Source organism: Rhipicephalus microplus, chromosome X (assembly GCF_043290135.1).
Source record: "Rhipicephalus microplus isolate Deutch F79 chromosome X, USDA_Rmic, whole genome shotgun sequence".
Lineage (NCBI taxonomy): Eukaryota > Metazoa > Arthropoda > Arachnida > Ixodida > Ixodidae > Rhipicephalus > Rhipicephalus microplus.
Window position 1 is genome coordinate 199,324,003 of NC_134710.1, and position 22,563 is coordinate 199,346,565.

The 22,563-nt window shown below is 41.7% G+C and overlaps 1 protein-coding gene across 1 annotated transcript; it reads right to left on the bottom strand.

Moving 5' to 3' along the window:
• Positions 1-1,134: 1,134 nt before the first annotated feature.
• On the bottom strand, positions 1,135-2,981 carry LOC119187692 (uncharacterized). The gene is made up of 2 exons (XM_075881363.1): positions 2,918-2,981; positions 1,135-2,174 (listed from the first exon to the last, which is right to left on the bottom strand). Exons 1-2 carry the CDS (start codon positions 2,927-2,929, stop codon positions 1,407-1,409), a joined length of 780 nt encoding a protein of 259 aa, XP_075737478.1. The 5' UTR covers positions 2,930-2,981; the 3' UTR covers positions 1,135-1,406.
• Positions 2,982-22,563: the final 19,582 nt, after the last annotated feature.

Genomic DNA, 22,563 nt, shown 5'->3' on the forward strand with positions numbered 1-22,563 from the left:
GAATGATGTGTGGGTACTTCAGTAAATACACTTTCAGTAGTTAAAATTTTGAAAGAGTAAAATAGAAATATAGTATAAAATTAGCAGGAAAGTACTGAAAGGATGTTATCTCTAATTTAACTGTTGCGAGATGACGTATGCCTTCTTCAAAGCGTGAGATACTTTTTGAACATTGGTAAAAATGCCAGATAACATTACTTACTGCTTATTCAAGATTCCATTGATCCTTATGATTTCATTTTCATGTAGCTGCAAAGGTCTTTTATACGAGAAAACTAGGAACTTTATCTCTTGCGTTTGTTAGAAAATATAATTCTTGGGGTAGTTTGTTTTTTCAAGCCTTATATGGAATTTTTATAATATATATAGTAAAGTGTTTATGGTAGTGGCATTTGCTAGGACCACTGCAATAATGGGTTTTGTTGCACATTTTTTATGTGCGCTGGATATAAGCGCAGGTTATGATCGTTAAGAAATAGCGACAAAGCATCGACCTTTTTTTGTATAGGATGGGTCGATCTGTTGATTGTCCTGATACAGGAAAGTCGTTCGGTCCTAAAGAAGTATTGTGAAGCTGTCACACAAATAATACAATTGAGAGAACAAGATGCTGCTTTGTAATGTGATGTGCAATGTGACATCAGAAGCCTCCATTGCAGCTTTCAATTTTATAGGTTGCGTTATTGCGATAACTACCTATTCTCTCTGAAGCTGCACTTTCACGCCTTGGTGGTATGAATCATTGGCTTTTTTGCATATGACCAATAAAATCGTATGGATCAAAATTCAAAACTGAATTATGCTTGTAGTTGGGCACCAGTTGTCTAGATATGTGAGATAAGGGCTTGTTCCTTATGTATTTTTATGAAACAACTGCAGCGAAATCTCTTAAGGAAAGAAACTAGTATGTGACAAAAAGTACAAAAAAGATATTATTGGAAACCTCAATTAACTATGTAGAATAATGGACGCATATTTGTGGTGATCTCGAAACTAACTACCATAATTTACTGAACATAGACTTGTGAAAGTGTGAAAGAAAATTATGCTTGAATGGGACCTTCCACTTCAGAACCACTGCGGCTGCAGGAACCCTAGTAAAAGAAGAACATAAAGTAAGAAACAAAGGACACATTTGTTGCATATAAACATAATGTATTTGAGCTTGAAATATTTGGAAACAAGGAAACGTCTCATGAATCGATCTACGAAGTTGAAATGCATAGAGTCCCGGGAAAGCAATATGTCACAATTTCTTCGTACGCAAACACACCGGAACGTGTGCCTCGAGAACCAGCTCATATTGCACAGATCACAACAGTTCATCCACACGAGGGGGCGGGCACGACCGAGCGTAAAACGCTTGGTCACGGGATCGGGGTGGCTCGCGTGCAAATGTCCATCACTCACATCCACCAGCCGCTGCCGCCGCCTCCTCCGCTGCCGCCATGGCCACCACCTCCGCCTCCGCCACCATGACCGCTAAAGAGACTAGTTAGGCCGCTGAGGTGGCCGCCCATACCGCCAGATTTGCCGCCTCCGCCACCGCTGCTGCTGCCCTTCTTGATGATGATGTATGTGGTGCCAGGCTTACCACCACCTCCACCGCCCATCTTCCATCCTCCGCCGCCACCTCCCATCTTCCATCCACCTCCTCCGCCTCCCATTTTCCATCCACCACTCCCACCTCCACCACCCATTTTCCATCCGCCGCCGCTGCCGCCGCCACCTCCCATCTTCCATCCACTGCCGCCGCCTCCACCCATCTTCCATCCGCCACCACCACCTCCTCCACCATGATTCAGCACGACGGTTGCCATTCGCATCCAGCCAGGAGCTCCACTGCCTCCACCACCACCCATCCATCCGCCGCCACCTCCACCTCCCGTCTTCCATCCGCCACCCATGGGTTTCCAGCCACCACCGCCGCCCATCATAGGCTTCCAGCCGCCTCCCACCATCATCATTCCTCCTTTGCCTGGCGCATTGATAGGGTGGAGCTCTTTGATGAGGTACACATTGCCAGTTCGGAACTTGTTCTTCATGGGTGACCCCATGCCGCCCTTGAAGCCGCCACCTCCTCCCATCATTTTCCAGCCGCCGCCACCACCACCGCCACCGAATGGCGAGGCCAGTGCAATGGTAGCCGCTGCTAACGCAACTGAGGTGGCAACCTGCATAAAGAAATAATGATCAAATGCTGATGGCAGCATGAGTTTCGCTTCTGAAGAGAACTAAGAAGACATTCTTGAAGATTTCGTTCAATAAACAAGAAAAGTCTTGCTCGGTAAATCACCAGCACTTAACCACATTTGGAAAAGAAATCGTGCATTTTCTACACCTAATTTTGCTAGATTGATAGTAACAATATTTAAATTCAGGATAGTTTAATTTGCACTAAAAATTAGGTCTACTTTAGAGTTGCAATATAGCGCATTTGCTGGTGCTTTAGATAAGCACCAGGTGAATGTCTCCTCTCCTATTCAGGCGTCTCTATTTGTAACAAAATAATAACACTGAAAACAGTTTTGTTCTTGAGCCTTATTCGGAGCAATCTGTTCCATTTTAACCCCGCTATGCAACGAAATCACTCGTCTCTTCTCTTACGAGATCTTCATATACTATTTGATATCTTGCTATCTTCTACGCTGCCTCGAAGAACACTCAAATAGAAAAAAGTTCGCATATATTATTTTTTGTCATAATCTAACATAAAATATCCCAAACAATAGCTATTTTGATTGCCTAGTAAATAAGACACAATAATTTACACGGAAAAGCTGGCGGTTTGAATAGTCACACAACTTAGTCCTTCACAGAGCGCTGTCCAAATCCTGAAGTCGGTCAGGTGGCCAGGATTTAGACGGGTACTCCTGAAGATGGCTGTGAGAAAACAAGGTTTTGATTCCTAACTCACCCAAAGCCTCATGTTTTCAGTGGTTCTTGGCACCGGAGGAGCCAAAGCTGGAAAGCTGCTCGACTTCAAACGGCAAAGTGCGGTGGCTTTTATACCTCGCACCTTTTTCAGAAACGCAGACAAAACTACGCCCGTTTGTGCTAAGTCATAAGGCTTCCATGCCGTTTCTATTGGCTGGCGCGCTTGTCTCTCTCTCGCTCACTCTTTCTCTACGTCTCTTTCTGTCTTGTTTCCCTTTTTGTCTTTATTACTTTTGTTGCAATTTGTAGACTGTATTTCAACGTTGTCTTGAAGCCCACTGGACGTTACATCATTAAAGTCATGCATTCTCTCGTTAGTAGCACTGGGCTCTCTATTTTCGCCCTCTTCTTTTTCTTTCTGGCTTTGGCACTCGGCCAAGAATCCTTGAAAGTTCTCGCACGGTTTTAGGCGATTTGAGCGGCAGCATCTAGCGGTGTTTCCTTTTTCTCATTGGACACGCGCAGCCACCTCAAGGTAGCCACGTAAAGCTCTTCACGCGTCCCCAACGATTACACGATCTGCAGGCAGGTACAGCGCGTCAAATGCACGACCCCGCCAAGTCGCGTCTACACTTGCCGCCATACTCGGAGCACCCGTCCCGTAATTAAGGTCGACAGCAAGCACGCCCCACATTGTCTCGACGACGGTGTCTTTACAGGCTATGCTCCCTGATTCACGGGGTCTCTGGCCGACTCCTTTGTGCCGCGGTTGGAGATCAAACGAGAAATTTGGGACCGACAGAGCCGAGCTATGAAGTGGCAAAAATATCCGATAATACCAGACCATAAACACCTCAGCCACCAAAGCTTCGAGTCTTTATTGGCCATGGGCTCCGACTGCAAGACCCTATTCGTTCGACCGGTACTTCTGATGACGGGAGTAGCCGGAACTCTTTCCTAGGAAGAAAGATCTTTTGAGTGAATCTCTACTGACACCGAAATGAGTACGGCCTTGATAATAGATTTGACCCAACAGAAAAAAAAACGTTAAAAAGCATGCTGTGCATCCAGTGTTGCAATTTTTTTTGTTTCTATAAAAATACAGTATCTCCTTTTTCTTCAGTTTATGGCTTGGCAATTGACACGTCGGGTATCACTGCAGGCTGGGCTCGCACTGCGCCCACTACAAGAAAAGATATCAGAACTAATTTCCTTAGGTTCATCTCACACTTGCCACGACGTTCATTATATGCAAATATAATCAAGCAAGAAGGAAAGTTGGACGAGTTGGCAATTCAATTTTGGAAAAGATACAGAGAGTAAAATGTGCGATTGTGTTCTTTTCACCCGTTTTCGATTCCTATGAATTATTCAAAAGAGAAACCAGACAGAATTAGTTCTTCAGTGTTTTACACAAGTATGCGTACAGACGGCAGCTTAGTAGAATTTAAAACTAACTGATTGAGCAATTAATATTCTGTTTATACTCTTCCGTTTTTCGCAGATGTTTTAGCGCAAAACAACACCACCATAAACAAGACCGAACACAGCGTTCTGCTTTGTGTTCTGCCTTTTATATTTTCGGGTCGTTTTTGCTAAAAACACTGTGGATTCACGCTAACTAGCCCACCAACGCATTCTCTTCAATGTTCTTTTCGGGCATTCTTTTTCACAGAAGCATTCTCTGAGAGAGTGAGAACTCGAAATTTCCCGGTATTGGAGAATTATTACTGAAACAAAACATAAAATCTCTGTGTTTCAAGCATCGTGATACTGATTGCATTGTTTAGGTGAAGGGGTAATGTATGAAGAATGGCTGGGAGCGTTGCGCACATTCTGTACGGGAAGCTGACGCAGACAGAGAGAACCTGCGCCAACGGGTGCAATGACTGCGCCTCGAAGCATGGAAATACGTTCACACATATTTCGAAGTGTTGACACTTTTGATAGCATTCATGTTTAGTCTACCGTTACTGTATACACTGTAAACCAGTTTGCACACTCATGGTTGCTTGATGTGTCTATAAGTTACACAATAAAATAGGTGTGTTGACAAACCAAAACATCAATGATATGCGTGTTTCGGTTTGTCAACACACCCTTATCGTGGAGTTTTATAGATGCGCAAAGCACTCTTAAGGGTGAAAATCTGTTTACTGTGTACATTTGAAAGGCTGTACAGTATTATTTACGCTGATTTTTCAACAACCACTTGAATGCGTATTTCCTTTTTGCTAAATGTCTATGAGGAGATAAGCCGTCTTATAGATCTCTCACTTTGCTTTGTCGGTGATACAGTATTCATACACTTCCTACTTTATTTTTGTTTTTCGGTACTTTGACGAGATTAAAGAAAAGCTCCTCGGAATTTTCCACAAGACAAAAAAGAAACAGCCACCTAATGCTATTTCAATATCTGCCCTTCATATACAACCACTCACCAGATTATCAGAAATGGAGAATGAGATCTGAGCAGCATTATCAGGTAGTCAGTCCTACACAAAACTTCACAGAACTTCATTCCGACCTAAGTGACTATAAACCATGTTACCATCAACGCAAGCAGTTTACAAAACTTCCATTGAACATTTGGCAAGCATTGAATAACGTATAAGTCACTGCTTCCAATAGCATTGAGTGGTATGTTTCCAGGTGATGACAGTGCTGCCTGCACATATAAACTTGTGGCAACAGGGGCTCTTTTTTCAGAACAAGGTGCGTCATCTAACATAAGGTTGCCTCTCGAGGTTCAATACCACTTGCATGATTCTAGGTAGACACCATATGTTTCTAGACAGTTCACGTAAGTTAGCAACTTGTCTACCTCTTCGTTTCTTTAAATTGGTTATTCTTGCGTTTTTGTTGTCACTCATAATGGAAATTCATTCATATTAGCTGTTGTTGAATTTATGTACATCAGCTCATTGCAGTGACCCCTCACAATAATTGATTGATTTGTAGGGTTTAACGTCCCGAAACCACCATATGATTATGAGAGACGCCGTAGCGGAGGGCTCCGGAAATTTCGACCACCTGGTGTTCTTTAACGTGCACCCAAATCGGAGTACACGGGCCTACAACGTTTCCGCTTCCATCGGAAATGCAGCCGCCACAGCCGTGATATGATCCCGCAACCTGTGGGTCAGCAGCCGAGTACCTTAGACACTAGACCACCATGGCAGGGCCCCCTCACAGTAGCCTTTAGTTCTTTCATATTGTGTAATTCCAGCTTTCTTTTCTACAACGTGTTCATTTCATCTCTCGCTAATAGTACAAGAACATACACTTGAATATTCAGGCTGTTTTACCGTAATATTGTTCTATGTGGGCAAAGTTCGTTTTTTCTACTTTTTTGTGCTTTCAAATCTCTTATGTGTTCTTGCGCCACTTTTAGAATACCATGTATCGTTCAAAAGATTTTTATCATGAACTATTTCAGTATTTGATTGGTTTCTTTATAAGTTGTAAGCTTTTTAACTTTCATATGACTGTAGCACTCACTTATCAAACCAGCAGAAGACGAAGAACACACACAGGCTCTAACCTTAAGCAAATGATTTATTTGAGCCCCGATCACATAAGGTAGTACACTCAGGAAATGAGTGCTAAGGTATACGTACGCTTTTTAATGAGTCTTTTTTGTGGGTCTGACCTGTGACTAAACTACTATAGATCAAAAATTGAATCCAAAACTATATATATTGTCTTGGCTGAGAATGGGTTAATACGCCATCTCCCTCTTTGACAAGAAAGGAACTATGTTTCCTTGATGTCACTGTACATCATCACGGTCAAACGTTGGTTTTTCAATGTATAAATCTGCGTAATCCGGGTTCACGTTTATATATTTTATTCAACATTACAGGTTTTGTGCGTCTCCGTTTGTATTTTCCCGTCTCTAAAAGTATGTGCTAGCCAAAAGTCATTAGCGGGCTAATTAGCTTGCGTTATTAACAAAAAGTCACAGTGTCTTTTCAGTTTTCATTTCCACAATTTCAGTAGAAACAACAGTTTTTTATTTGTTTTTTTTGTGTGTGTGTGTGTGTGTGTGTGTGTGTGTTCGAACTTATCATGATCTTAGGATATGTCGTACCAGCAAAGCCAGAATTGAGCCCCTGCTAATCACTCCGTCTGTGTTTGGCTGTTCATGTCTGCGTTTGTTTTTCACATCTTTTAAAGGGTTCATAGGGTTTGTTTCACTTGCATGACTACTACTGAACCAGTTTCTATCACAGCCATTTGATTTTATCAAATATTTTATTCTATAAAACAATGTATCTCACTGGAGCCTCTACTGACAGACACTTCTTTTTTCCGTTTTGCAAGATTTCTTTTACACTTAGGCATAGATATTAAGAGGAACTACCAGTGAGCCAGATGAGGAAACATGGGCTGTTCCAAGCTTTGAGCATATATATGTCTATGCTACTGGAATAAAGAAATTGGTAGCTGCAGAGCACACTTTCTGCTAAATAACTAATAATTGAAGTAGCTTTGTGATGCTTTTCCTACACTTCGCACACAGTAATGCCCTATTCACTAATGGCTTTTAGCAGTTTGCCTGAATTTCAAGGATCTATACGGAGTGCCGCGGTGCACTTGTGTTGGTAACAATACCTTACGACTGTTTACATGCAGAGATCTTTGGAAATGTTGCTGCTTGAAAAATGAAATATTCCCCTCCTCTTCATATAAGATTGTAACAGGTCTCGGTGATTACCTGCGGTATTTATGACGTTTCGCTTCTAGCGAGTGAACACTGAGAAAAATGAAGAGCTGTCATACTCATGACTCCTATATTTTTAGCGTAATGCAAGAGCTCATAGGTCCGTTTCATGGTGATCAGCTACAGAAATTGAAACTCTGGACAATTTAATCTCAAGTAATTATGTACTTAGCTTCATAATCGATATTTTCATTCAAAAACACTCTTCTGGGTCCACCTTGCATTGTTGCCAATCTAAGTTCACTTGTTATTAGCCTGGGGATTGATAAGTTTTGACATTTTCTATTTTTAACATGTTGAAAAACTTGTGGCAATCTCAGACTATTATTGCGCAGTTGGACCGTTGATCCTGTCATACGTACTAACCATCTTGGCAGAAGTATAATATGATATGATTTCAGACACGGGGTTGGGCTCATTCATGGCAACACAATGTCCGATGATATCACCAAGGGTGGGTGTGCTCAGGTTGATCACCTTAGATGACTTTATGCATAAAATTAGCAGCAGTGTATTTGTAGAGAACAACGCTCTGCCAACAGGAAGCCAAAAGCATGTGAAGTCACAAAAGAGTTCTTGACTCTCTGTTCATCCAGCAATAGTCTGTACGGAGGCAATATAGCCACAAGCAAAGATTTGAACCGTGGTGCAGTGCATGTTTTAGTATCCGAAAATGATATGCCAGTATAAAGCGAGTAGAGCTACCAAAACAAAACTATATTCTTTTATACAGTAATTAATTCAAAATCTTTTAAGATAACTACAACGTCAATTTCAATTATTATTGCTCATTAACCTTCTCTCTCATCTCACAGGTTCATCGGCGTAGGACAAATTTATGTGCGAATAAGCCTGCCATGATTTTGATTCAGCTTTTCTTTTCGTTTCTGTGATTGAGCGTATTCTTGCATAACTCACTCCCACCCTTTTTTTTGTCAGTTATATTGTAAGTCAAGAACACTTCAAGAATATGACTAGCTGTTTGTTCGTCTTGATGTATCATAAGCAATTCCCCAATTCGGTCTCATAGAAGTGTAATTAGCCTGCAAAGCAGGTTGTTGCTGCAACGAGCACTTATGAAATGTGAATTAAGTTCTATTTGGACTGGCAACACCCACATTCACAATGTGTACGCCTTTTCTTTTAGCTTCAGCAGAAAGCCACTAAAATACTTCGAGGTTTTGGATCTTCAATACCGTAAAAAGACTAGTCTCCTTCACCTCAACACTACATCTCTAAACCTCAGTCACATCAAAGATGCTTTATATCATGTGGAAGACAAGGCCCTGTCCAGAGGGAGGGAAACAGACGCCCTCACGCCGAGCGAAATGCAGGAAAAGAGCTTTACTCCAGAAGCCGGCCAAACCTGCCGCGTGCCGTACAGGGTGAGCGCGTGACTGCGACAGAGGCAGGCCAGTCACGTGGTCACCGGTGAATCACCGGGAACGGTATGCCCTTGCCGTGGTGGCTGTCCGGCTCGAGCGAAGGCGAATTCGGCAATGCGCCCGCACGCATCATCGGTGCATCCAGTGATGTAAGCTTGATTTATTCACCACCTACTGTTCCGTAGAGTGGCGTTCGAATGTTTTGTCGTAGCTTCAGCCAATCTTGTAAAAAGGAGTGAACACGAACAATGACTTCCTGTTCATTTCTTCTATTCCTGACTGTGTAAAAAATGGATATTTTATGTGCTCCGAGTGCTCCTGTCAACATGTAATTCAATGCCAAGAGTCGATTCGGCAGCATATGTTATGGTCCCCGTCAACAGCGCACGTATGTTTTTGCCGACCATATTCTCCCACCTACATGGACACAATGCAGAAGATTCTGTGACTCATACACCCCGGGAACACGCGAGAACGTGTGCGTCCGTGATAAAGCGAACGCGCTTTCGCGCAAGCAACTGTGGCTGTGCTTACGCTATGCTGTGGTTGTTCAAATCTAAACACGTGCCTTCCCATGTCATTATGTGAATATAAACAACTATATGTGTTTTTATGGTGATTTGGGTGTAGGAAAGACTGGCAAAAACAAAAAAAAGATTATAAACGCGCAATAATTTTGGTGTGCTAGTTTCTCCTATATTCACGAGGAAGCTATGTACATGACGATGCCAGCCCTGAAATGCAATTTGAAATGGTATATGCCAGCTTCTGCGAACAGCTCAGCCGGCCAACCACGCCCGAGCTTGTGTAGCACCGAATTACGCACAAAAGAAATTGTGCATGAGGAAGGCCTAATGAAAAGCTTAGCAGCGACGAGGTATCTTATGGTGTCAGGAGAAAACGACAGAAATACAAACATATACTATGTGTAAATTGGCTGAGAATGGTGCCGATTTCCGGAGATTTGCTTGGATTTTAAGTCTGAAAGTCTCTCATCTCTTTGTGGAGCTTTGTGTAGCCTTGTGTTGGCATGAATAAATAAATTTAGTGAATCTTACGGAACCCTTATTGTCACTAAAATAAAACAAATTTACCTTCTAACTTCTTTTTTGGCTCATTTTTAACATTATAGACGTTTGACCACGGCCCATCAACTTCGTAAAATGGGGGTTCAACTGAATAATCATGTTCGCAAAAGCGCTTATATGTAAGGGCTTTCAAGAAAAAGTTCTCTACAGAAAATATGGCTTGCAATAATTCATTAGCTTCTCAGCAGCAATAATATCCTCGATCATACATGAAATCGTAGGAAGCTCAGTGTGCCCAGGAAAACAGTAGACAAGGCTCTACTTTTTACCTCCGAACCTTTCGGGACATATGCGGACCTAGCGCACTTGATTAGTACCCCAGTGCCAAGTTAAATATATAAGGACTGCCTCTGATATGCATATAAAATTGATAATGATGACAGGTTTGAGTATGCTACCTCATCAAAGCATTTTATATGTAAGCGTATTTTAAATGAAAGTGTAGTTTACTTCTTCTAGTGTGCTTCTCTTTGTTATATCACCAACCCAAATTTAAATTAAGTCAGCTTATTCACAATTGGCTGACAAAACGATATGCCACACGTAAGAAACATGCACTTGAAGAAAATGAAAAAAATAGGTCGGTATTCGTCTTCCACGCATGATAAAAGAGCATACTTTTTATCAACTTCAACAACTCTGGAAGCGGTATGCCCACAGGAAACAAAGTAACAATTGGGGCAGCTGGTTTAGTTTCTACTGAACTTCTATTGCGATATATATTACATAGACATTCCAAGCGCACTTTGGTCATCGCCTTCGCAATCATCTACTTGCCTAAATCGATAACAATACTCCATGCGTTGTATATGTTTTAAGTGTGAGTGAAAGCGCAAAAAAACTCGCGACAAACGTGGATCAAGAAGAGATAAAATGAGTCGGCTTTTCACTCTGAGCTAAAGGGCCATAGAGGAGTGATCGAGGAGGGGGCAGCTGTGAAACTACGACAGGAAAAGTGGAAATTGACCAACCGGGCGCCGTCGCCTATAGTCGGCATACTGTACGTATGCCGGGGACTAGCTCAAAGCGCATACCTCTGTACGTGTTGTGTTCTCATGGCAAAGCTTTTATTGAAGTCATGGGCAGCGTTAAGGCAGCGGCAGTGACCACGTTTCCTTACGACACGTTTTTATGCGAGTGACGCCAGTTCTTGTGCTAACAGTGAGCTACTAGCTTTACTTCGTGTAACGTTCCGCTTTGTTGCGGTCGCATTCATTGCTTTGTCCTTTCTGCGAAACTCTTGACCTCTGTGGCAGAGTGAGGCACGAGTGATGAAAACTAATAGGACAGCCGCTTTCCTGTATTCATCCTTCAATGAAGAATACGCATTTCTTGATGATCAGGTAGCACCTACTCTCAAGGATTGCCTTTAACTTTTCGCTCCCTATGTTTGATACGCATGCAAGATTACCCACCTTATTCTACATTATCGACCCTGCTCTCTCCGAATCATTCTTCAATATGTAAGTTAGCGTTTTGCCTACGTTTGTATTTGGCTAAGAAAGTTTCTGTATACTAGGCTACGACACAACAGGGTCTAGATATTTAGTCAATATTCATGTTTCCGCAAATGAAATATGCAGAATGCGTATGAAGACTGATGATCATATCTCAGAACACTCCGTCATGATCTTATAATGCTTGTGATTCTATATTATTGAGCCGCAGATGGTGGGATAACATCCAGGGCACGATGGACGTATAATGTATGGTGACGAAAATGCTTCGGACCCTTGTACGTTCATTAATGTTCCTGTTAAACAACTCCAGCGGCAAAAAATTTCAGTCCATTCATTACGGCATCCTTCAAAGGTACATTGGTATTTTCGGATGGTAAACCGGAACAGTTATTAGGAGTGTATAGTGTGTCAAAATAGAGTGCTACACGAGAACTTACCAGAAGTTGCTTTCAGCCTAAATAATATACAATGAAATCTCATTGGTACGAACTGACATAATACGTTTTTCTTTTTATTCTTGGCCAACATGCCTGAAAAGTAATGCATTTTCATTGGTTTCATTAGACCACAAAGTTGTCCAAGACTTCCTGATACGTAGACGAAAGTGGGTCGTCTGATAGGGGATACCTAGAAAATCCTACGTTTTTCTTCAGCAAACAGACTCAAACAGCGTTAACAGCGTTGCAACAAACCGTGACCTGAACGTTTCAGAGCCGCTGAGGCTGCAACCCTGTCGGTTTTGCATTGAAACTATCACTTAGCCGCTAGGTCTAATGCTGAAAAAAACAAAGCGCAGGGGAGCTGGACGAGCTACTTCAATGTTGCTAAGTTGAATTTAATGGCTCATGGAGTTTGGTAACACAATTTTTACTTTTAACCTCTCTGTCTATACATTTTTTTTCTTAATGACTTTCATTATTCAGTTCCAGTGATAAACATATCAATGAAATTTTATGGTACACCCAAGCATAACATTATTGGAATACATTAACGAGCAAGGTTCGTTAGTTGAAACTATGACTATAGCAATTTGTCACGATAACTTTCCCGGAAAATTGTGAAAACCAGCTTTGCAATAGGCGTTTTTCACGATGATAGGTCTTAAAATTATTGTGATATTTCTGACGGCAACAATTTATTATGAACTGGTGACCAGTTTTATGCCACGCTGATATTGCAAAAAAAAGCAGGTTAGAATGCTATGAATGTTGTTGAAGAACTTAAGCAATTTTCATCATAGTAAAAATGTAAAGTGAAACTTCAACTGTATAAAAACGGCTGAAATAACATGCGTTACTCGCTGAACCCTTTTATTTAAGCTTTTCCGGGTTGCTAATGACATAAAAAACTCTTTCAAAGGTTCCATTTTAATGGTATAGTGCGCCTTTAAGCATTTGAAGTGTAGTAAAAACAAATCCTGTCATGAGCGAAGGCTAGATTTCATATAAAAACAAATAAACTATTTCCAGCAATGCGTCTTCCTGCCTCCATCTGCGATGCGTATTGATCATCAGCCTTGCTCGATATTCCACGCTGTTTATTAACAAGAAGCAGCCTTGGTTGACACATTGGAATTGAGTCGTGCCCCTTAATTGCAGGAAATGTCTGATTGGATCATTTTACAAACGCTCCTTCAAACGACCCTTTGAGATCCGATTTCTAAGAGACTAATGATCTTTTTCTTTAATATTTTCTCTGCTATCGCATGTGGCAGGGGTAGTTGTGTGAATAGAAAAAAAGGACGATTTGATTCACGGCGCAAACACGGAATTGTTCGTGCTATTTCTTCATGTTTTATAATTTCTCTCATCGATTTCTCTCTCGTGAAAAAAAACGAAAAGAATAGTTTTTCCGACAGCACTTTTCTCTCCTGTGGGATGCTGGGCACGAAGCTGCAGACTTAGGCAGTGCTGCAGCCTTCCAGAAATATAGACGCTTTGCGGCACCGACTCTCCATTGCGGTACTCGTGGCGGGCACCCATCAGCATTCATTCATTAAAGACATCATATGTCTAAGGCGGCTTACTCATGAGAAACTTTTTCCAGGAAACATTGTATGCTTCAGTTTAAACACATATTTGTTGGTCAGTCATTATACATGAAAAATCACGCTTTTTGGTTTCGTAGCGGCTGGTTCTGCCAAGACTGACTTTTAGAATCATTAGTTTCAAGTAGGTACTGTAAAAGAAGCGTTCGGAGGACATTGACTTTGGTGAAAAGTCTGGCCCATACTGGACTTGGTACTTTGATCACATATTTTCACCTCCTCTCTCCCTTTCAATCTTTCATCTTTACATTCTTCTTTCCAGTTCTCCCAGCATGGCGTAGTCAACCGAGAAGGTGGTTGGTTAGCCTTCCTGCTTTCTATCTTTTTTTCTGCCCTTCTCTTCGGAAGCATGTGTGTGCAAAGAGGTAACTGCCATTGTATGTAATGTATAGGGGTACTAGTTGCCTGAAAACTTGCGTTGGTCTACGGAAACAGAGAGAGAACTCTTTATTGAAATACAGAGAATTCAGCCGGCAGATAAAATTCGTCGACTTGCTACTCTGTGTGGGGAAGGGGATTGAGGATTGAAAGTACGAATAGGAATGGAGAGAGAAAAAAAAGACAAAATATAAATATAGATGTAGAATAAAAAAAAGAAAAAGGCCACCTCTTTACCATTGAATGAGGACGCGCGTTAATAGTTTTTCCGTGGTATCAAGCTACAGCTACAGCTTGTCTAGCTGCCTATCCTGTCCAAGTACACACAAAAAGTTTTATAGCACGCCTCTGTAAAGTGCGGCATGCTAAAGGTCGAAATACACAGTCAAGGGAGATATAATGCATGCAATGTTCATCAAGCACAAACTCAACAGCATACACTCTACACTCCAACAATATATGTGTCACAGTTTGGATGAAGCCACAGTTGTTGCAATATGGACTCGCTGACTGACCGAAGCGATCGTAGGCTGGTAACATAGGCACTGTTTGGACGTAAACGATGGTATAGCGTTTACAGATGGTGAGGAATTTTGAATGAGATTCTTGTTCTCAGATAGGGGTCAATTGAGGGAAGGAAGGCATAATGATGTGTCGGTAGGCTCCAGCGTCTCTTATTTTCTTCAATCGCAAGCCTTTTAGCCATGAGCAGCACCTATATTAATAAAACAAGTTCGTCCGTAATTGTGGGGTACCTTTGCGTGCTGCTTTGCACGCAAAGGACCCACAAATACCTTTGCGTGCTGCTTCATCTGCTTTTTCGTTGGTGGAAATGCAACAATGAGCCGGTATCCACTGAAATGCGATAGAGTTCCCTTCGGTAACAGGCGGGTGATTTAGGGATGCTATGTCGAATAAAACGGGGTGAGAATTCGTTTTCTTTAGGAGGTTGAAAAATATCGTTAGTGCTTCCTTGGAGTAGGTGAAAATTACCCATTGGTCCAGCGTTTGGCGCAAGATGTAAAGGACAGCTTCTTTTATGCCATGAAGTTCTGCTGCTGTCGAGGATGTCTTCCGTTGCTGTTGACAGGAGGGCAACTGTCTTGTAGATGGGATATAAAGTTCATAAGCGGAAGTCTCCTGACTGGTTGAGGCATCAGTGTACATATGCGAGTGCTGAGCATAGTTCTCGGCTAAGAACAGAAGAGTAGTCTTCATCAGCGCAGCCTGTGACGTTCGTCTATTTGCCCCATTGGTGCCAGGTACAACTTGTTTTATAGTTAAAGGCGAAAGTGTCCAGGAAGGAACTGTTGCAGGCATGAAGTTTTGTGGCTAATTAACAGGTGCGAGTTGAAGCATTCGCACAGCTTGGCTGAACGAAGAATTGCTGTGCGTTAGATCATGGAGATCTGAATTGTCGGCACCGAAGCAGCGCAGTTTGTACCTGAATGATTCTAAACTGCTACATCATATTCTGGAATATGCAGTCTAATTCCTAAAACAACAAGATATTCAAACGAATAAATTGATAAAAATGAAAATTGTTTGGAAGAATTGCTATTCTCACAAAAAAAGCTAGCGTTGTTGATTATAAATTCGGTAACGCAGTTGACAGAACAGAATTGATACATTTCATGAACATTGCAGAGATGTGACAAAAATATAGGCTAACAGTACTTCATTTTTATCAGAATTTTTCATTTGGCACACCTATTTGGATTTGGACAGCTTTTTAAAATTCACAGGAACATAAAGATGTTTGGAGGTTTGGTATTTTAAAGTTTATCAAACGTCTATAGTAGCTTTGACCCCGATACTTCATTATATCATGGAAAAAAATGAAGAACCCTAAAGCTTCACCCTTAATGTTGAACGCAATCGCAATATTCTGTTCCCAGTGCGCACACTTGAAACACTGAGTGTATTAAATCTTTTCGAACTTGTTCTGCACCCACGAGGCCTTAAGGTTGCAGTAGCGTGCGTGTTTTGTAGTGGGTGACTGGCTTTCAACCATGACGTCATTAGGATAAACCAATAATCTGATGCCTGATGACAATTTGCGCTTGTACGAAGCGTTATTATGGCAATATCTGATGTTGCATTGTGAATTATGTATACAGGACGCGTGTTTTTGTAAAGAATGAAAGTTACTTTCAGTGTATTTCTAAGCACAAGAAGTATTTTTACGATGTTCACTAGCAGAAGCATGCCTGTGAGATAGAACACCCTCTTGCTACGGAAACGACTAGGGTTCCGTCCCCAGTCAGACCAAGAGTTTAAGTGTTTTTTTTTATTTGCATCTTTCCCGAATTTTCGGTGACACAAAGATGCTCAACTTTTCAGTCACGCAAAGATGGTGAATAATCGCTCACAACCAACAACGCCGACAACAATCCCGACACCAATGCCAACACCACAATTTCTGTGAAACGAGCTCTTTATTGATTTTGCGTTATTATCTGTCACGCTAAGCGTACTACAGATCAAGTAGGTGAGTTTTAAGTCAAGTAGTATACTGATGTGCAAGCATGCAGTGCTCTGATTTCGCAAATTGAAAACGAAAATTGCAGAAATGAAGAACATTAACCTACGTTCACAACACATTTTACGAGGAATGAAAGCTGGATACGTGCGAATAAACTTGGCCTGAATAGCTTCACAATATAAAATAGTGCTGTATGCAACAACAAGATGAGCAACTGTGAGTTCACAAAATCAAGTGCAGTGAATGTTGGATGTTTCAAAGCCTTCTTCCAACAGCCCCTCTAAAGTAATAAAATAGATCTCAAACTTATGCACTGATTACGACCTAACAAACATCCATAAAACCAGTTTCAGTTCAAAGTCTTGCAATAAAGTGGAGCCACTGATACGCTATGCATTAATACTGACACCGAAAATGCCCGTAATATGTCCCGTAAAATACTCTGACAGGATGCGAATTGATTAGACATCCGTCAGCGGCGCCTTGTTATATTTATTACGGGGCTCAGCTCCTGACCCGAAATGCTTAAGTTTAATCATGGCCGTGATGTTTCTTTTCCGCGGAGGAGAAAAACAAGAGGCCCATGTGCTGAGGTTTCAGTGCCCGTCAAAGTGCTCCAGGGGACCAAAGTTTCCAGAGCCCTTCACTACAAGAAGCCTTATAACATTGTGGTTTGGTACTTTAAACCCCTTAAAATAATACTGCTTGTCTATCACCGCTCTCTCGTTTTTTAAAGAATGCACTTTTCTTGACTGTGCTACATTCGAGGAGCATTTTCCGAATATGCGAACGGTCGCCACGGTTTAGGCGAACATGAGAACTAGCAAAAGAACATGCATATCAAAATTGTAAACTTACGCCGTGCTGAGCTCTGCATGAGAAGGCGCTAGTACACTTAAAATTATTATTTATATAAAACGCCATCAATGCTGTCAAAACTCACGAAAAAAAAACAGTTTTCTTAAAACACACGTAAAAATCAAAGTGCACCGCCTTCATCATAATAATATTCAAACAATGCGCTATAGTATTGCTCGTAGCCTAGAATAATTACGTGTCTTTTTTTATATATAAACGCGCAGACAGAGAGTGTAAAGAGGGGGTTTAAACCGCGACCACAAGTTTCGCGGGTGGTAGACATGCTGCAGTTGTCGCTACCGCTACACCGTCTCTAAAGTGAAATGTGACACGGAGCATGAAATTTCAGTTTGGCTGACTTTTGCAGCAAGAACTTGTCATAGCAAGCTGCGCGCTGTTTTTAGGCCACCGTCAATCTTCAGAGGGCTACTGTGAATGCTTTTTATTTATTTCACATATTGCAATTTTCCAAGTATACGCGCAATAGTGTAATATTTTGCTACGACAAACGGTGTAATGGTAGTAGCCAACTGGTCCTCGGCTGCTGACCCGCAAGTCACGGGAGCGAATCCTGGCTTCGGAGGCTGCATTTCCGAAGGAAATGCTGTAGGCCCGTGTGCTCAAATTTGGGTAAACGTTAAAGAACCCCAGGTGGTAGAAATTTCCGGAGTCTTCCACTCTCTCATAATCATATGGTGGTTTTCGAACGTTACACCCAACATAACAATCAAATTATCACTGCTGGGTTCACAACATTCAATTTTTGCCATCTGGGGGCCGTGAAAGAGTAGGATTGAGCGAAAATTTTATTTCCACTGGTGGTATATTATTTACAGCAAATGTATTCTTCTTTTAACACACCCCACAAAAAGGAAAAAAATGCAAGTGCTTCTAGTGAAAAAGGCGCAGTGTACTTACTCGATCATAATTCAGTTCTTTTTTTCTTTATTAGGTGTCATTTACAAGTGTACCTGATCGCCTATTATTCTCTGACCACGTATGTTCTCCGGTAGTCGAAAATATCCAGTACAAACCCGCTGTCCACTACCCTCGTTTAAAACTTTTTTGAAAGCCTTAATATTGTGCCCTCCATTTCACCTCGACACCGTTAAAAAGCTTTTTTTCACAGAAATTCCAGAATCAGCATCGGTGACGGCATGATTGTGACTTAAAGATCACATTTTCTGCCATTTAAAATTTGAGAAAAATCCCAGAAACTCAAGTAACACAGAACTTTGAGTCAACGTCGTTTGAATGCAATGAATGTGAGGCAACGTTAGACAGCAAATTAAAACAACGCACCGTCGTATATGGTATTACGTTGCCATAACAGAGTGTTTTTAATGTTGCATCAACATTCAAATAAGAACATTGTCCTAAGGTGATGTTATTAATAAAGCGAGAACATTCAAATCATCACGTTGCCCTAACGTGATGGTTTTAATAGGGCAACAACAATAAAATAGTCACATTGCATCAACATAGGTATAGACATCAAGCCAATGTTTAATAGCGAACGCAGAGACAACATGGGGAACATAATCGCTGAAACATCCAATAACACACATAGGAACTTTTTAAACTTCGCGTATTCATTTCAATAATGGCTAACAGTGGCTAGTTAGCGTGGTTCAGTAAGCAATAGAAGAAGCTCGAACAATACAGACAACAGTTTAGCATATGTTCTTTATACACTAATCACTAATACTTCTGTGAATCTGATTTTTTTACATAGCTGTGTCCTGTGTTTTTATTTATCTATTTGTTTGACGATACACGATTGCCATAGTGCACGAGACAAAAAGAAAACATCATGAGTTACCTGACTAGGCCTCTGTAGCTCCTCACCATATATTCTTCACACATAGTGCCTGCATTGACAAAAAAAAGACAAGAACACAATCACATGATGGAGAACACTGCGTTGCCCTGTTATGTCTGTAGCTAGATACACTAAACACAGTGAATTCATGTGTGAAAAAAAGATGTGCAAGGGCAAGCCTTTTATAAGGCCCCTGTTAAAGGGTTTGAGACCATAAATTTCCAGACTACAAAAAGCATGCTGTAGGCAGGCTTCATCTCAACATGTATGCATGCAGACTTGAAGAATACAAAAAACCTGTATATTTTACTTATTACTGTGTGGTATAAATAACATGAGAACAATTACATTATGAAGTGAAGAAGAAGTTGCGAAATGAAACTGTGCCTAAATTATGATGCATCACCACAATCATGTTTAAAGAGTGCTTTCAGTATAAACACGCAAGAAACAGATCTACTAAAACGAGACCTACATGCTCGCATGATGCAAGGCAACAGCCACACCAACCCTACGATAGACAAGAACTATGGAAGTGGAACAAATAGGAACCATGGAGCTGGAAAAACTGCTGTTTCACAGAGGCCTTACTCTTAGGGAACATAAAAGGCAATTCAATGATTTGAGCGAAAGATACAAACAGAAAAATCTGTGACTGGACATAGTAACAAAGTAAAATCATGGTCGAGAAAGGGAGAGATATGGTATGAACAAAAGCAGAAAGGTTCACCGGAAAGCAAGTATTTGGTTTGCTACCCTGCACTGCGGAAGGGGGATGGGAGACAGTAAAGTAAGGAAAACGGAATGAGAGTGAAAAAGAGCTGGAGAAAGCGAAAACACACACACACACACACGCACACACACACACACACACACACACACACACACACACACACACACACACATTAGAATGGCACAAACGTTCGACAAGGCGGGTAGATTGCAGAAGCTTCAGGAGTACGATTGTACTCATAAAAATATACAGACATTCTAATCTTTCGGACAAACAGGGTGCCCATTCTGGTTCGAAACTGCCTTGACAACTGTTTGCCGTACTCAAGTATCTGATAGCATCTGTGACTGAGGAAAATGCAATAGAACAGCTATTCCAGTTGCTCTGCACTTACACATTTGTTGGGAAGTCACATCGCCAAGAAAGCCTTTCATGTCTTTTTTAGAACAGTGTGTAAGTGAACATCAGCTGAAAATTAAACAATCGCAAAAAAGTGTGTCAATCTGTTACTGCCAAAGCTATCTTTCACGGTACACACAGCATACACCATGCCCGCAGAACACACTGTCTGCAAGCATATATAAACATCAAATTGCACCGCGATGAAAGGCCGCACTAATACACAACGACGATCACTCACAACACACAAAGGAAACACCAATGGGGGGAAAGCGGCCCTGCTAAACACACTGTTCTGTTGGTAAGAAAACCTAAGTCACAAATTGCAGTATCGTGAAAGGGCACAGTAATCTGCACGTCATATCACCCACATAAAATCTGGGAGACCGCAACAATGAGATGCCCAGCCTGCAAACACACTATACAGAACACAAATAACATCAGACCACTGTAGCCTTCTTGGCATTTGTACAAGGCCTGGCTTCAGCTTTACTTTGACTGTAGGGCTTATGTCAGCTTGAACAATTGCATCTACTGATTGTGATTCCTTTGCTCAAGTAGGTCAAGCGAGAAGACACACAACTGAGGCAAAGCTGCTAATGAGATGCCATTCTTTCTTCACAAGACTTAAGGCTGCTTTCTAGGAAGTAGATGTAGAAGTAGCACCACGCTTATGCAGCTCTCTGGACGACTGATGCATTTGATCAACTGCAGTGTTTTTCTCGTTGGTCACAACACCAATGGCTGAGGCACATGTCGCAGGTGTGCTCCTTTCTCCTTATCAAGCCACCGTGCACTTCAATGCTGTAAGATCTGGTCATTATTGGTCCCACATCAACGCATTTTTCCTAAGCCACTCGAGGCGTGAACGGTTGCATTCTTAACGGAGTCTTCTTTTGCAGTAAAAGCGGCTCACATGTTTTTTCTCTGTAGTAGTTCCTTATTCATTCCATTTTTTTCCTACTAAGTCTGCTAGTGAAGGGTAGGTTTCGTAAACAGCATGTTTGTTGTCGACAGAGTAGATATGGTAGCCTGTCAGCAGTTAGACGGGCTTTCCTCTCTGTTACAGCGTAATGTATTTCTGTGGTCCAAAATGCATAAGTGCATTTAATGAACAGCTTTCAATGCCTCCTTGAATGAAGGCCTAGCTGCAATTACCACACTGTCAACTATTCAATAAGACTGAGGGTGATTTTATCTGTACGTCGCGTGCAAGCTGCCACTGCTTGGTGAACTTGGCGAGCTCTGTACACGACAATTGTGGACTATTGGCCCTAGTTCGCACAAATGGCGATTCATACCTGGGGAGGTTTTTTGTCTGATCATCTTGTCGCGCTGCTGCTCATTGTCACATTGACGCACTTCTAGGATTGAGACAGTGGCGGAAGAGTCGAGACGTTATTTAGCTTGCCGCTTTAGGCAGCGAAGGGTGTAGCGGGTATACGTTTTGTTTTGTGTCATCGTAGAGTGTGCATGAAACATCTTCTTCACAATAGAAAGGTTCATTTCTGGTTGCGGAGTCACTTCCTTTGAAGGACCGAAGTCTAAACTGTTGTAGATAAGGGCAACAGGTGCGCCAGCTACGAAAAGTAGGAGAATCACCGTCCGTTCGATAGATGCAATTTCTTGACTTGCAACGGGGAAATAAAGCTGAATTTGCTATGTGAATAGCATACAGTTCGCCCACAAATCGCCGATCACGCACTTACGCGTTCAGATGTTTCTGCTGCGGACGTTATTTTGTGTAGGAAGATCCGCATCAAGTGAGCTTACTGATGATGCTTAGCTGTTGCGTGGAGGTACTCCTCTTTTTTTCACAAGTGGTAGTCGTTATCGGTAACACTTGAACGACTCCTCACACTTGATTAGGCCACCTTAACTTGACGCCTTTGACCGAGAATGCAAAGCGGGAACACACGAAAATATCATGTTCCATGCTACTGTGTTATGATGATCATGATAGTGAGTCGAAATCGAAATTGCGGAAGTTTCACTTTTGACTTCATTTTTAAGGTGGTGTTTTAGCGTGATAGGACGGAGTCTACAGTAAAAAGAAAGACGGTTAAGACAGCATCAAAAAAGTGGCCAAAGCTGCTTGCAAAGGACCAAATTAAGTGGATGCACAAAAATATCCGCAGGACAAGGCTATGGCTTAGTGAGGCTTGTTTAGCATTAGCAGGAAAGTGGTTGGTTGTGCAAGTCTGCAATGCATTGTGCTAAACTCTGCTGATTGAACTGCAGCCAGATTGCGCACCATTAGTGTTGTCTTCTGTGATAAGCCATCTACCTCACCATAGAATGATAA